The sequence below is a fragment of the Ictalurus furcatus genome, chromosome 10 (genome assembly GCF_023375685.1).
Source record: "Ictalurus furcatus strain D&B chromosome 10, Billie_1.0, whole genome shotgun sequence".
NCBI lineage: Eukaryota > Metazoa > Chordata > Actinopteri > Siluriformes > Ictaluridae > Ictalurus > Ictalurus furcatus.
Window position 1 is genome coordinate 24,281,012 of NC_071264.1, and position 15,568 is coordinate 24,296,579.

Genomic DNA, 15,568 nt, shown 5'->3' on the forward strand with positions numbered 1-15,568 from the left:
AAGACTGCACTGTAAACTGACTCCATTCTATAGAGAAGGTAGACGAGGACGGCTTTAAAGTGAAAGCCATAATCTGTTATTATTATAACACAAAAAAGATCATGCTTGAGGTCTGAATAATCATTTAGATCGGTACATGTGCGTGTTTTCTGTCACAGTGCATCTGAAAAGGGTCAGAATCAACTCAACATTTCTGACGCTCTGGGGTCCAGCAGAAGGAATGATCTGGAACACAGAGACATAACACAGCCTCTGAACTCAACCCACATCACAAAAGGATCTTGCCCACCATCTTCACACCCTCATCATCTCTGTTTTCAAGACTCAATATTCAAGCTTTCATCTAGCAATAAAGGCAGTGCAACACAAAAGCCTAGTGACCACAATGACAACGAATCCACACAGCTAGAAACCACATCCTCATCCTCTCTGAGTGACTCCCAGCAGACAGATCCACATGCTGCTACAACACCACAGAGTGACTGGACGTGGCATAATGGCGAACCATTCCCTTCTGTGGTACCTTCAGCAACACCCAAATTCACTTTCCCTCATTGTGGTAGTGAAGTGACTGCACCCTCAAAATATGGGTATTCACAAGGGTCTTCAGTTTCACCCCAGAAGCTTACTGATGAACTCCTTGCCAGCGTGCAGTATTCAGATATTCACAGGTGACCACTCAGAAGTTTCATCGTAATTCCCACAAGTTTGAGTCTTGCTTTATTTTAAATGTTTAATTTAGTAAAGGTCTTTTTTTTCTACACTCAAAGGTTCTTTGGATAGTTTTTAGCTTCCGAAAGGGGCTCTGCGTGGAACCTCTCTTAAAGGCAAACGTTGTAGGGTTCTAGACTTTTGCTTGAACCACTGCAAAGTTGATTATTTTATAATAACAGCATTTTCCAAAGTGGTTAATTCCTTGTATAACAGCAATTTGATGACAGTTGCATTGTTTTTCATTTATTAATAAACAACACTGTTTATAGTTCAATTGAATGATGTGGAATGTCCGTGAAACAAACAAGTTCCTGTTATCACTTACATTATAGCATTATAACATTGAATTACAATTGGCACTACACTACACTTCTAGAAAATTTATCAGCACCTTCAGATCAATCAGATTCGAGAATAGCCTTGTGGAATAATATTACGACATCCTTTTTTTTTTTAAAGTTATCTATGATGTGTTGCTATTTTGCAATAACAAGTTATCTGTCTCCCAATGTAGTAACCTAAAGGAGAACACAACAGAGCCCAGCTCTGCCGTGAAAAACATTCCCATGAGGATTGTCCATGCAGAAGGAAGCTCTGATACAGAAACTAAGCATTATCTGGTTCCCACTGAGTCACCTGGAGGCACTGATAAAGGGTTTACACACCAGCTAAACCTACCGTGCTCTCCAGAGCAGCCTCCTTCCCTTTTCCATGCCGTACAATTGAGTTCTTCAGAAGTCCACAAGATGGACAGCACAGAGACAGTGAGTGCAGCTCCCACTGGCCTCTCTGAGGAGGATGAGAAGAGAGAAGAACTAGCCAGAGACATCATGGGAATGGATAAGAGTCTGGTAGACATTTTGGATCAGAGCAAGATGAAGACCACTATGGACCTGATGGAAGGGATATACCCTCAGGGAGAGCAGCTTCTAGAGGGTTTACAGCAAAGGAGAAAATCGGCTTCAAAGCAATCTCCCAAAACCACACAGGAGAAGTGAGTACATGTTGTGTTTGAGTATGAGAGAGGCAGTTTAGATTAGTGATGTTACACTCAGCCTCCAGATGTCTGAATGATTAGGGCTAATTCAACAGGGCTGCAGAATACTAAATATTACACAGTTTGTGGATTTAGGTTTTGTCTCTGTATCAACAAGAATAACCTTTGCTGTCCTCTGCTGGTGTAATAATGCATATTATTTTAACACTTTATATCTTCATATATAAAAATTTTTTGTTGCAGTGTTAAAAGTTCCTGTTGGTATGACTCACAGCAGCAGACTTCTTATCCTGTTGGTCCCCAGGGTTTTTTGTACACATGTATATAGTGGTCAATTTATATTTAATCTTAATTATTAAATTGTATCACATATTTAAAAATGCCTGAATTTCATTGTTTATCTCAGTGTATTTGGATCTATTCTTGCAATTTGAAAATTGTTGTTTTTTCTTCACGCATATTTGCAATTACCCATTATCTATCTGATTTGCAGAGCCGACGACAAAACGGCCGCCTCAGCCTCATTAGCGACGAGCTCTTCATACTACAGCACATCAGCTCCCAAAGCCGAGCTCCTGATTAAGATGAAGGACATGCAAGAACAGATGAAGGAACAGGGCTCTGAAGATGAACTTGAATATGATCTGTCAAATAAGAAGGTACAGCCATTTCACTCAAGTTTTTGAACACATAATCACTATTTAATTAGTTTTTCTAAAAGAGTCTAAATTAGGTTAAGCAGTAGCGATTGAAATTGCCAGAATTTCAGTTCTGAACATCAAAACTGAAAAAGGAATGAATGAAATACACACAAAATACATGATGAAATACACATTTATGCAATTGTTCACCCATTTGTAGTCACACAGCCAAGACAACATTTTGCAATCTAGCTACAAAGCTAATGTTGTTAATAGAGGTAATAGTCTACCCAAGTCTCCATATACTTGCTTCAACTTACATCACAGAGATGTATTATCATATTAAAATATATATATATATATAATTATATATAAATAATAATAATAATAATGTGTACAATGTTACTATACTGTCATCTATGAATGAGGCAGTACAATTCCCCTTCTTCCGTACCCTTTGCAGCAGCAGCATGCTTCCCTTCTTTTCTATTCGTACTCGCTCAGCAGTGTAGCAGATCTAGTCCGCCAAGACCAAACCTATTTACACTCCATCCCTATCTATAAAAGCTCACAATTTCACTCTGAGAGTTGTCATGGCTGAACTGGATTTGGTTTGAGGTTTTTTTTTATACACAATTTTTTAAAAAAATGTACTATACATGTTAGCTACTCTTGTGCCTCCAGTGCCTCCAAAACTACACCCTCACATTTATAGTAGACCTGAACTCATGTACATGTTGTCTGTCCCTGCAGCAGGAGCTGATTGACAGTCTGAGCAGGAAGTTGCAGGTACTCCGTGAGGCCAGAGAGAGTCTTCTGGAGGACATGCAGGACAACAACACCCTAGGTGAAGAGGTGGAGGACACTGTGCAGGCCATTTGCAAGCCCAATGAGCTGGACAAGTTCCGAATGTTTGTCGGAGACCTGGACAAAGTGGTCAGCCTGTTGCTCTCACTGTCAGGAAGACTGGCACGTGTGGAAAATGCACTTAATAACCTGGAGGAGGGTGTTTCAGCTGAGGAGAAGGTACGGCATCTTGAAAATGATACCGAATGCATTCGCTTACTTTTAGTAGACAAATACTTCGAGAGGGTAGACTTTTGAGTGGTGAAATTATCTGATCACACCTCTATTTTTTCTTTTGGCCTAATGTCTCTGTATATAGCACACACTAACAGAAAAACGGAAGCTGCTGATTCGCCAGCATGAAGACGCCAAGGAGCTGAAGGAGAACCTGGACCGAAGGGAACGCCTGGTCTTTGAAATCCTGGCCAGCTACTTGAGCGAGGACCGCCTCGCCGACTACCAGCACTTTGTGAAGATGAAGTCGGCCCTCATCATTGAGCAGAGAAAGCTTGAGGACCGGATTAAACTGGGAGAGGAGCAACTCAAGTGTCTGAAGGACAGCCTGCCTCTGGAGCAGAGACTGGGCTACTGAACTTAATTTAACTTAATTTAAACTGAGAGGTGACAGATTGGTATGTTCAGCACTGTGGCACCTTGACCTTTCTGTAATTACACAAGTAGTCTTAGAAGAAGTTACTCAGTGAATGGGTATTCTATACAATCTATTGAATCTGGCAGATGTTAATTGGATAATTTTTTTATTTTAATAAATGTGAATTTTTTTCATGTACTGAGGTAATTATGAATTATTGCTCTGGATTGTTGTGTGTCTTTGCTCTCTTTAAAGGAATAAGTCAGCAGATTTAGAGCTAATATCTTTTTACTGCATTTATAACGTGTGCGTGATCACCACAGAAGATACTTTTGGAACATTTCCCAGTACCGAGAATAGAAAGGACACTTACTTATAATCAATGTCTAAGTCAAGAAGCTGAATTCTGTCAGCAAATCATTAAAATGTTTGACTGTATTACAAATTCAATACTACTACCTGTTATACTCAAACAATAAAATTCTTAAAATGAGAGGCATATGAAAAAAAGTCTTGCGAAAGCTGTTCTTATGGAGTTTTGTCCAAAATGGAGTTTTATCCAACACTATAGCAATGTAATAATAGATCATTACTGTTACCTGTGGTTTTGCAACGGATACAAATTCCTTTGAAGAATTCCTGAAAGCCTTCTACAAATATTTATTCATTCATCTTCATGGATCTGGAGTCTATCCCAGGAACACTGGGTGTGAAGCAGAAATACATCCTGGATGGGATGCCAATCCCATGCCTACAAAAATAATTGTTTCTCACAAATGTTTATTGGTCCAGTAACTGCAAGAACTGTATATAGATGTCCATTATAAGTGACTTTAGGAGGTTTTTTAAAATTTATTTTTACCACAGGGAAATGTGCTGAAACTGTCCATGGTAAACATAGAACCAGATGTAGTAGATAAATTTCAGGTTGCTAAAAATTTGAATCCTTATGTCTGAGTGTGCATACTTGACCTCCAATGGATTACTGTATACAATTATGTGTTTTTTTTTTTGTTATTTTTTTTTGCAGTTTGTGCTATTTAACCTCTTCCTTCTTGACTTATCCTACCTTAGCTGGTGCATTTATGAGCTATCATTTATTTATTTATTTATTTGTTTGTTAGAGAATGACCTGAATGAGGCGATAAAGCGTCATTTTAGTAATGTACTATATTGTGCATTAAGAATTTAATAATGTTTCCTCACAGGTGTATTATGTTGTTTATAAATTAAGAAGTATTATATTAGAGCATATAAACAATTTCAAGGTGATATACACTTACTGGCCACTTTAATATAAACACTTGTATAACTGCTTATTCATGCAATTATCCATTCAGCCAGTCATATGGCAGCAGTGTAATGCTTGAAATTACACATAAAACGTGATCTCAGTTACCTTGACTGTGGTACGGGTGTTGGTGCCAATATATATACTGTAAGAAGACACACAGAGGATAGGGCAAAAACAAAAAACATCCAGTGAGTGGAAACACCATGATACGTTATAGTCACTGAAATCGCATTTTTCCCATTCTGATGTTTGATGTGAACATTACTTAAAGCTCTTGACCTGTATCTACATGAATTTATGCAATGGACTGCTGCCACATGATTGGCTGATTACATAATTTCACGAATGAGCAGGAGTACAGATACTGGCCACTATTATATTGATGAGTATGTGTATGTCTTAAGTCTTCAATACTTGGGTAAATAATCTTTTTTTTAAAAAAAAAAAAAAAAAAAAGCTACATATTGAGGTAGAATGTATCAGGTGAAAAGCTGGTCATGACCTGTTTTGAGTATGATGCAACCTTAGCTTCTTCTTACAGATGACTCCAAAATTTCCTCAAAGCTTTCTGGAGCTACAGAAATGACTGATCCTTAAAGGGACAGTGCACAGTCAAGTCACTGAGCAACCACATAGTACTTTATTTATTTAAGATCCTAAAGCTCAGATGATGTAGTCCACCATCATCATAAAACGACAACTATGAACACACAGAGCATGAACTGGTGTATTTCAAATTCCAGCATTAAATGGGTGATGAAGTATAATTTCAGCTTGTCTTTGTATTTTTCTTACAAAGTTGGGCCATGTAGACTTTCTAAAGATGCCACACCCTCTAACCAACTAATCTTTCTGTGACTTTTCTCATATATTCTGTCACAGTTACTGGCATCATGCCCCATTTCATGTTCATTGCGCCATAATGTTTCATTGCTTTGATGGTAGAAATGTAATCATTTTTGTCTTATCTCTCAGGATTTTATTGTACCATTTCAGCCAGCTTTACAATGTCTAACCTTAACAGTATCTGTGACGTAGGATGTCATGCCCCAGCATCTGAGAGGTGTGTGTATGGGCAGTTAATAATTGACACACAATTTTTTCTATATTTGCTCTGAATGGTTGCGAGAAGGAAGTGAGGCTTTTACCGAGTTTAATTGACATTGGACAGCTTAAGGTGAGGAGAGCTTTTAAAAAAATCATTTTTTCCCCATCATCTAGATTTTCTGAATGGATTTTTGTTTAGTTGTTTTATATTTGAGGCATAATGACAGATAAGTGTCTGACTGATTTGATATCATTTTGGATTACAGTATTTTAAGGTTCTAAAGTAAAATTAAAACAGGCAGTTTAGACATAAAAGTAATCAAGTATTCAAATCCAAAGAAGTATGTTGATTCCGTTTGTCAGTTTGCTAGTTACCTTCTGTAATCTAGTTAGTTAAATTAGCTAGCTATTTACATTTTGTAGATTAGCTTGTTAAATGAGTGAGCTCGGATTGTTTTCTAAATGATATGTAGACACTTTTTGTCTTTCACCCATGTAGACTTTTGCCTCCATACATCTAAGCAAGATTTTGTACAGTATGGGTTCCTAATACTTTTTCCACCTCTGTCTGTAATTAGTGGTATTTTTTTTTTCTTGTTGAGATTTTCACAGAAAAAGAGATTTAAAAGCATTGTAAGGCTTTTATGCCTACAAAGCTTATTGTTTTTTATTTTATTTTATTTTATTAGAAATGATTTGTTATCCTTGTACACTAGCAAATAAAATCTGTTGTTGTGACATATAATCAGCAGATATGGCTGAGGTACAATAGAGATGTTGATTTCAATAAATGCAACAGTTCAGTTTTCAGTTGTTTGTCTGGTGATTGCTGATATGATGTACTGTAATTTATTTTTAATTAAAAAGCTGGTTTAACTTTAAGAAATACATTTTGGGTGAATCTATTTATTATCCTTTATTGCTGTATAGCATCACTAATGTGAACTGTAAATGGACTTTTGCTTTGCGCAGTATCAGTTCTGTGGCGATTTTTTTGTTGATGTATTTCTTCCCCCGTGTGTTTACTTCCTTAAACAGGCTCAGTTTGTTCCTGCTAATTTAACTGCCTACATCCCCTTCCTCTCTCTCTCTCTCTCTCTCTCTCTCTCTCTCTCTCATTCTCTTTCTCTATCTCTCTAAGGGACGCTGCTGGTGTGTTTGTCAGGTTTCTTGGAGACAGGACGAGAGGACCTGCATAGAGATCTCAGTCCATTTCAGATAAATCAACTCAAGCGCACACTAATACACAGATTCCATTCAGTTAGGAAGACTGTATGCTTTACCTGACAATGGAAGAAGGTAAAATGGTGTACACTGGACACTAAAAGCTAGTGTATCATGCCATACCTGGCCCACACTGCCCATGCCCAGTTTGTGGCGTTCTGGGTGGGTGTGATTGGCTGGATCCTCACCATCGTAACAATCGGCTTGGTGGAGTGGAGGGTGTGGGAGGTATCCGACCTGTCCATCATCACCTCTGGTCTGGCCTGGGTGGGCATCTGGAGGGTGTGCTTTTTCAGCAATGTACTTGTCACGTCTGAGTACAAGGTCATGTACTGCCAGCGGATGCAACTGACAGACGCTTACATGCCTAATGAGATTGCTGTTGCTCAGGCGCTCATGTTGCTAGCCTTCATCTTGGGATTTTTTGGTCAATCCAGCATCATTTATGGACTCAGGAACATCTACTTTGGACTTGATGAGACCAGATCTATCACACTGGCTTTTTCCTTCGGTGGGGGACTTTTGTTACTTGCTGGTGTGGCCTCATTTATTCCTCTTTTCTGGAACTTAAGCGCCGTGGTGACTAACCAGACCATCAATTTTCCACCTAACTTCAACATGCCCCCAGCTCCTGATAATCAGTATGTTGGTTCAGGTATCATTGTTGGAATTTTTGCATCCATCTTGGTGGTGTTGAGTGGAACAGTGTTCCTGTCCTACAAGCTACCAGAAGGACTGAGCTCCAAAATCAGACCTTCAAGGACAAAGGAGAACCACTGTGGACTGAGTGAAACTGGGATGGCAGTGCATGTAAAATCCGGACAAATGGCCGCGCAAGACAGAAAGAATGACCTAGGTATTGACAACCTGGCCTTCCAGTCCCAGAAGGATGGGTGAATGTAGGTTTTGATTTTTCAATCATGAACTCATGCTATGAATGCTTCATAATATGACCGTGCATTGAAATGCTAGTGTTTTTGAAGGGAAGTTGGGTCAGAATGTTTACAAGACAAACAATATTAGTGCAATTAAAGTGTGTGTCCTTTGGGTAGGACAGTAATTGGGAAGTTATTCATAAACATCTGAGTCTCTTTTGATTTGACTCTTGATGCCAAGGCAACCAACTTAAACAGATACACAATCAAAGCTAATAATGTCTAAAGTGAACTATATTCTTGAACGTATTCTGGCACCTTGGTGTACGAAGTGCTCTGGGAATTATATATTTTCACGTGCATGTATATTGTTTTTGGCTTATTTAAAATTTACACCAGTATCACTCTGGTAATGTTTGTGATTTTTTGTTTAATGAAAGTGAAAAAGCAAATGTAAATGATGACGAGATGAAAGAAAACATTGACTTCTGTGTTACTGTAAATGCAGCTTTATGTGTAATCCTGTACAGAGTTATACCACAGCACTTTTGAATACTTGATTCTGATTGGTCAGAAGGTATGGATTAATTTTCCATAACAGCATGGCTCTTTGGAAGGAGCCTCCCATGACAGCGCTGTATAAAATTCAGATGTAAACCTTAGGTAACTTTAGGTTTTCTAATATGGGAAGGTCTTCAGGATGGAGGGCTTTGCACTTGACAAGGTGCATTTTTAGCCTTGTTAACTTGTTAACAAGAAAGAAAAAAGAGTGACAGGTAAAGGAATGACTGCTTATAGCTGTTACAATGTAAGTGATAACTTGTTTTGTGAATGTTCCACAACATTCAATATAACTATAAATGAATAATACGTATGTTCTTTCATATCATAAAAAATTACATAATTGCTCTGGTATAAGAGGAATAAATACTCCAGGATGTGCTGCTATTGGAAAATTGTGTTGTATTCCTTACTTAGCATAGCTCCTTTTGTTCAGAGACATTGCCCTGGTACTAACTGATGTAACAGCTGCCTGTAAATTCTGGTTATAACTATGTGAATTATGTTTAATTAGGCCTTGGATTGGGATTCACAAAAGTATTTACAGAAAAATAAAAAAGATCCAACAACTTTGACAGGGACTGAGGAGTCATGCTCCAAGCTTGATGGTGGATTATTTTCTTTATCTTCTTATAATGATCTCCCACTTTATCCACTTAATCCCAGGACATTTTCTTTTTTGTTTCACTGTAGTTACAACATTAATACACTTACAGTAATAATATGCTTTAGAATTAATAATCGAATATTTAAGGGATTCAAATTATTATTGTATTTTTGTCCCTTACTTTTTACTACATGTTATTTGCTGAGCTGGATGTTGGACAGGTGGAGGGTTCATGGTTCTTTTATGTGCATTTAAGTGGCACCACTAAAGAAGTTGGCTTAAAATATGGCACTTACAAATAAAGGCGGAGAGAAGGAGGCATACTGGCACAAAACCATTTAAAAAAGAAAATAAGTGAGGAATAAAAAATGACAGTGCTTGCTGTTTTAGCAAAATAAACAATCAACTAATGTGAAGCAGAGTTGCTATTACTAACCCAAAGTTTATTAGTTTCCAGCAACAGCACTTCCTTAAATTTTTATTGCTTTTATACCACAGCAATTTTCCATTCTTTATTTATTAAAGAATGACACATCATAGTAATGATCTTTTATAGTTACATTTAATGTTGTGGAATGTCCAAGAATCAAGTTAGTTTCTGTTATCACATGTTATAAAAGCTATAAAACAGTCATGCCCTCACCAGCCTATTTTCTCTCTCTCTCTCTCTCTCTCTCTCTCTCTCTCTCTCTCTCTCTCTCTCTCAGTTAATAGGACAAAAACAATGTAGCTTGCCATATTACAGCAAAAAACTCTATCCTTAACACTTTCCCATCTTGGAAAACCTGAGGTTGCAGCTTTATCTATGAGTGTTAAGGCCATGACACAGGATTTTGCCCCCATCCCAACTTTTTTGAGACGTGTTGTAGCCATCAAATTCAAAATTGCCTTATCTTTTTCCTTAAAATGGTACATTTCCTCAGTTTAAACATTTAATGTTTTCTATGTTCTATTGTGAATAACATATGGGTTTATGAGATTTGCAAATCCTTGCATTCTGTTTTTATTTTTATCAGAATATATATATATATATATATATATATATATATATATATATATATATATATATATATATATATACACACACACACACACACACACACACACACATATATACATATATATACATACATACATACATATATATATATATATATATATATATATATATATATGACACGCAGTATATGAAAACATGTAAACTTTAATGAGCTTCTCCATTGCTGGATTAGTTGAGGGATACAGGGATACATAGAAAATGGTACAGAACTTGTGAACAATGAAACCTACAGCAGAAAATTTATACCTAAAGCCTGTATTTGTGACAGGTGTGTGTAACATTGTGAGGTGGAGATTACTACTTTACATGATGTAGGGTTTGGCCTACATTTGACAGGTCTTTATCCATGTAATAAGTTTTCTAGTCCCTGATTCACATTATAAGTGTGTGCTCTGTAGTCCTTGACCCCTCTGGTCCCCCTGCCCATGTGAACCACAGCGGAAGATGGCAGCAGCAGGGCACGTGAGCGCCACTTCAGCTTTCTCATAGCGGCATTAATTGTTAGCCTGGAAGTACAGCATGTGCCAACCTGGTTGTGTGTGTGCTCAGCACTGCAAACAGGCTGATGCTCGCAGAACAAAAGGCCTTTCTCAGCAGCCTGACTGGCTCCAAGTCAGGGGCAGGAGTCAGGACCTGTGATTTCTGCACAGCAGAGGGCAACTCATGATGATGAGATGTGAGTAATGACAAGTGTGGTATGTGTTCAAATTATACACTATAAAAACTTTAGTCTCTGATACACAACAGTTACGGAAGGATAAATATTACCTTTATAGTATTGCAGAATTGTCTGATGGGAAATACTACCGTATGATATTTCAGTTATTCTTGTAGTGTACCTTTAGTATTAACCGTCTACACTCACCAAGAACTTGAATAGGAACACCAGCACCACTGCTCATTAATTTGTCTAAGCAATCAATTATTTAAATTTATGGCATCTGGCAGACATTCTTTTCCAGAGTGACTTACAGAAGTGCTTTGTAGTCTCTATCAAAAACAAACCCCTATGCCGGTTCACTAGGTCAGGTAGTAAGAGTATCATCCATCTAAAAACTCTGCTGGAGTGAACAGTATAGTATGAAAATAAAAACACAATACAAGGATTTTTTTTTTTTAAACTGAGTGCTAATTTAAGTGCTTGACCATGTGGTATAATGCAGCAGCAGTGCAATGCATAAAATTACGCAGATACAGTTTCAGAGAACGTCAGTAACTGTGCTTAGCAGAAAAGCATCTCAGATCACACAACACATCACACATTCAGGTGAATAGGCTACAACAGCAGAAAACCACATCGGGTTCCACTTCTGTCAACTGAAAAAACAGGAATCTGAAGTTGAGACAGTAACTGTAAAGTTTGGGTGAGCCTGCTGCAATCTCAGATTCCTGTTCTTGGCTGAGAGAAGTGGAATCCAATGTAGATCTCTGTTATTGTAGCCCATCTGCCTCAGGGATTGTTGTGTTGTGCATTATCAGATGGCTGTAATGAGTGGTTATTTGTGTTATCATAGCCTTCCTGTCAGCTCAGACCAATCTTGCCAGCTCGAACCAATTCTCATTTGACCTCTCTTTTCAAAAAGGTGTTTCCACTTGCAAAACTGCCACTCACTGGAGGCTTTTTGCTCTCCCACACCATTCTGTGTACACTCTAAAGACTGCTGTGTGTGAAAATCCATGGAGGTCAACAATTTTTGAACTACTCAAACCAGCCCAACAACCTTACCACAGTCAAAGATCACATTTTCCACCATTCTGATGTCTGATGTGAAAATGAAATGAAACTCTTGACCTGTATCTGCATGGTTTTTATGCATTGTGCTGCTGCCATAGGATTGGCTGATTGGATAATTGCCCACATGAGCCATTGTACAGGTGTACAAGACACAAATATCCCTAATAGAAGTAATTAAGTAATATTATGATTGAGAAAGTTACATAGAGGGATTTATCCTCTCCTCCTTTTCTCTTTGGAGATCAGATCCTGAAGATGAATTTCGAAATCCACGTGCTTCATTTGCACAAAGGAAGTGGGCAGGAAATGTGCAGCTAGTGAGGGGACCATGTGCTTGTTGTGGTGGTGAAGAAACCTTTGTATGTCTAAAGATGGTGAGATTAGCATACAAAGATAAATAGGTCCATTGTGGAAGCCCAACAAAGAGAGCTTTACACACACACACACACACACACACACACACACACACACACACACACAGCGGCAGTGGGACACTTCAAAGGAAGATGATAAACCACTGCACAAGAAAAATGAAACAGTTTTGAGAACTGCTGAGAAAATGTAAATGATGTCTTGAGCCAGCTTGTGCAACTGTATCATCATTAAAGTGGTCATTAACTGTAGCTTAGTGTAGCAGTGCAGACAGGAGGATCAGGGAAGATTACACTCAACTGCTGTTTCCCAAATTCCTGCTTGGTCAGGTTTCTTTTAAAGGAACAAAGTTTGGAGCATAGAAAATGAATCCATGAAATGTCCATTAATGCTGATTACAAATGGAATCAAAAAGTGTATGTAAAAACAGGCAACTTTATCTTTATTCCACTTTATTCCAATTTAGTGTTCACCACAGACATCACCCCCCAGTACCATCTGTAGCAGAACAAGGGTGTTTTTGATGGAACCTGTTCTGGTTTTATTTTACTTAATGAACAGAATTATAAATGATGGTGTAGACATAATACATGGATATAACCTCACACGATATATACATCTTGTTTTATAAGATATATAAATTTGTATAAATAGAAAAAAAAATCCAAATAAAGATTGCACCTGAAAGAAATCACAAAAGTCAGAACCCTGTGATGTGATAGATATAGTTATAAAGTAAAAGCACTAACTGTTAAAACATAAAATACATAATTTTCCATCCCCCTGTTTGAAGTATTTAAATCATTAATCATGTCCTTTACAGTAAATTGCTAAAATTTGTTCTTGTGAAGATGCTACAGTGTTTTTAAATGATATATATATATATTTTTATATTACCTTTCTGTCTTTTATTCCACACATTTCATGATCAGATTTTGGCATGACCTTTTAACAATAAGATTAGAATAATAATAATAAAAAATACATTTCTGTTTTATCATCTGTGGGTAGGGCGTAGGAAAACAACCCAACATCGTGCAAACTTCAAAATGTCATCGCATCCAAAAGTCTTTGGATCACATGCTGTATATCAAATTGTCTTTTTCATTACTGATATGCACACGTTACAGTAGCAGTGGAAAAACTTTCTCAGAAAGTTTATGCTGCATAATAATTGATTATATGTTTGGGGATTAATGCTGAAGTACAAACAATCAAATTGAAATAGACTACTCTGTACAGTAACATGTACAGATGAAAGAATTATGAACATGTAAGTATGGGCAAACACTGACGAGGCCGAGCAAAATAAATTGTGATGCAACGCAGTCCTGTAACTCTCCTCCAAGCACAGCTAAACAGTTATTAAACATGCAGACAAAAAATAAAGACTCTAACCAGACTCGAATAATATGTTTTAGGTCTGATGCAATTACAGAACACAATCTCACAGCTGAAACACTGACCTTGTGTTGATGATGCAAACCCAATACACTATATTAGTTTCCCTTAGTCTGTATTAATCCACTTATCTAGCAAAGCAGCTATATTATTATATAGTATACTTTCTAACCAGTTTCTGGGCAACTAAGCCATGGGACTAGGCAACAAATTAGAGCTTTCACTTAGCTTCTGGGCTAGCTAATAATTTGTTGATGTGTCCACCCCTGCACATATACCAACACTATCTTGCTGTGTGCCATAACTTACATTTTCCAAGCATGTACAATAAAAAAAAAAGCTCATAAATACTACGTTTTAACCACTTTATATTGCTTGAACTGATTTGTAACGGTATTCTGTGTGGAGTGTGAAATTAAAACACTGAAATATATCAATGAAATTACCTTTGTTTAAAACAAAAACAGTGAAATAGCAGCAGCTTGTAATTTTGCACATTATGTCCAGTGCAGTAGTTCCATCTCACAAAAATATTATCTATGTGGTGTAGTGGTATGTGATTACTGGAAGCAGAATATTTTTTAAAAATTGTCCCCTAACGCATATCACACATATTCTGTCCTCCTTCGTGGAGAAAGTTCAGGGCTGGCATGTCCTCCTCGCAGTGGCACGGACTCTGGCAGTGGACACGGTACATCTTGCAGACAGATGCAGGAGGTAATAAGCAATGATCCAGCTACAATGTACAGAAGTGCTGCAGTCCAGCCCCAGAACAGAGCCTGACCAAACTCCCAGCGTGGAACCACATCAGGAACGGACTCATCGAAGAATCTCAAAACGGTCAGGTGGGCTATGTAGGAGACGGGAACCAGACCCATAACTCCTGCAGTGAAGCACAGCACTCCCCCCACCATCTTCAGCATCCTCTTCTCTCTAAGGGTCTCAGTACCTTTACAGCTGTTGACCAAGTTGATGCCTGGGATTGCAAAAGATATTCCCATGAAACCGGTAGCCAAGGTGGCACACATAAGGATCCGAGCCAAGCGGATATCCGGAGGGAGTCCGAGGAGGCTGTCGTACGGCCGGCACTCCAGAATGCCCAGCTCCTGCACCACACACGTCCCCCACAATCCCAGCTCATAGCTCTCAGCAGGAAGGAGAGCGGTGGACAGCGTGAGCCACTGGGACATCAGAGTGGTGGTCAATGAGAAGAGCCAGGCGCTCAGAGAGAAGAACAAACCAAGAAGCTCCAGAACACATACTCCCGGATCCATGATGTTACTCCAGAGCTTATACCCGTGGAGAAGTCTTTATAGCAGAGATGCCACTGTGCTGTCTGTGTCTCTAATGAGGCTCCTTTGAAGGAGTGTGCTTAACAGGCACAGCCAGAAGGATGGCATCGTTCTGACATGTTGCCCTCCTCTTGCTGATGTCGCGTCTGAGCTGCACTGATCAGCACTGAGGGAAATGTGCAGGAAAACAACAGCATTATTCACACATGCAGATCCAAACAGTCCCGCTCAGCACATGTGGGAAGAATACAGACAGGCCGGCCCAGAAATGCAGATTCTGCTAGTAGAATGGTGTGAATGTTCACATGCT

General features: G+C 38.4%; 3 protein-coding genes across 4 annotated transcripts in view; 2 read left to right on the plus strand and 1 right to left on the minus strand.

Moving 5' to 3' along the window:
- The window catches only part of shroom2b (shroom family member 2b), a 28,632-nt gene extending 24,564 nt beyond the window's left edge, over positions 1-4,068 (plus strand). Inside the window, exons 6-10 of one of the 2 annotated variants that reach the window (XM_053634973.1) lie at positions 159-671; positions 1,229-1,708; positions 2,205-2,370; positions 3,106-3,378; positions 3,518-4,068. In XM_053634973.1, coding sequence (XP_053490948.1) covers positions 159-671; positions 1,229-1,708; positions 2,205-2,370; positions 3,106-3,378; positions 3,518-3,790 — 1,705 coding nt within the window. In that variant the 3' untranslated portion in view covers positions 3,791-4,068. The remainder of the gene's footprint in view (positions 1-158; positions 672-1,228; positions 1,709-2,204; positions 2,371-3,105; positions 3,379-3,517) is intronic. The other variant, XM_053634974.1, reaches the window with a different exon arrangement.
- A 1,653-nt stretch (positions 4,069-5,721) lies between these two features.
- On the plus strand, positions 5,722-8,804 carry LOC128613845 (claudin-34-like). Its single transcript, XM_053634975.1, has 2 exons — positions 5,722-6,261; positions 7,273-8,804. The coding sequence occupies exon 2, from the start codon at positions 7,470-7,472 to the stop codon at positions 8,250-8,252; it is 783 nt and encodes a 260-aa protein (XP_053490950.1). The 5' UTR covers positions 5,722-6,261; positions 7,273-7,469; the 3' UTR covers positions 8,253-8,804.
- Positions 8,805-14,381: 5,577 nt separating this feature from the next.
- LOC128614212 (putative claudin-24) lies at positions 14,382-15,568 on the minus strand. Its single transcript, XM_053635566.1, has one exon. The coding sequence runs from the start codon at positions 15,238-15,240 to the stop codon at positions 14,572-14,574; it is 669 nt and encodes a 222-aa protein (XP_053491541.1). The 5' UTR covers positions 15,241-15,568; the 3' UTR covers positions 14,382-14,571.

What these genes read in the sequence shown, in the direction of transcription:
- LOC128613845 (XM_053634975.1), top strand. Translation starts at nt 7,470, where the DNA reads ATGCCATACCTGGCCCACACTGCCCATGCCCAGTTTGTGGCGTTCTGG.
- LOC128614212 (XM_053635566.1), bottom strand. Translation starts at nt 15,240, where the DNA reads ATGGATCCGGGAGTATGTGTTCTGGAGCTTCTTGGTTTGTTCTTCTCT.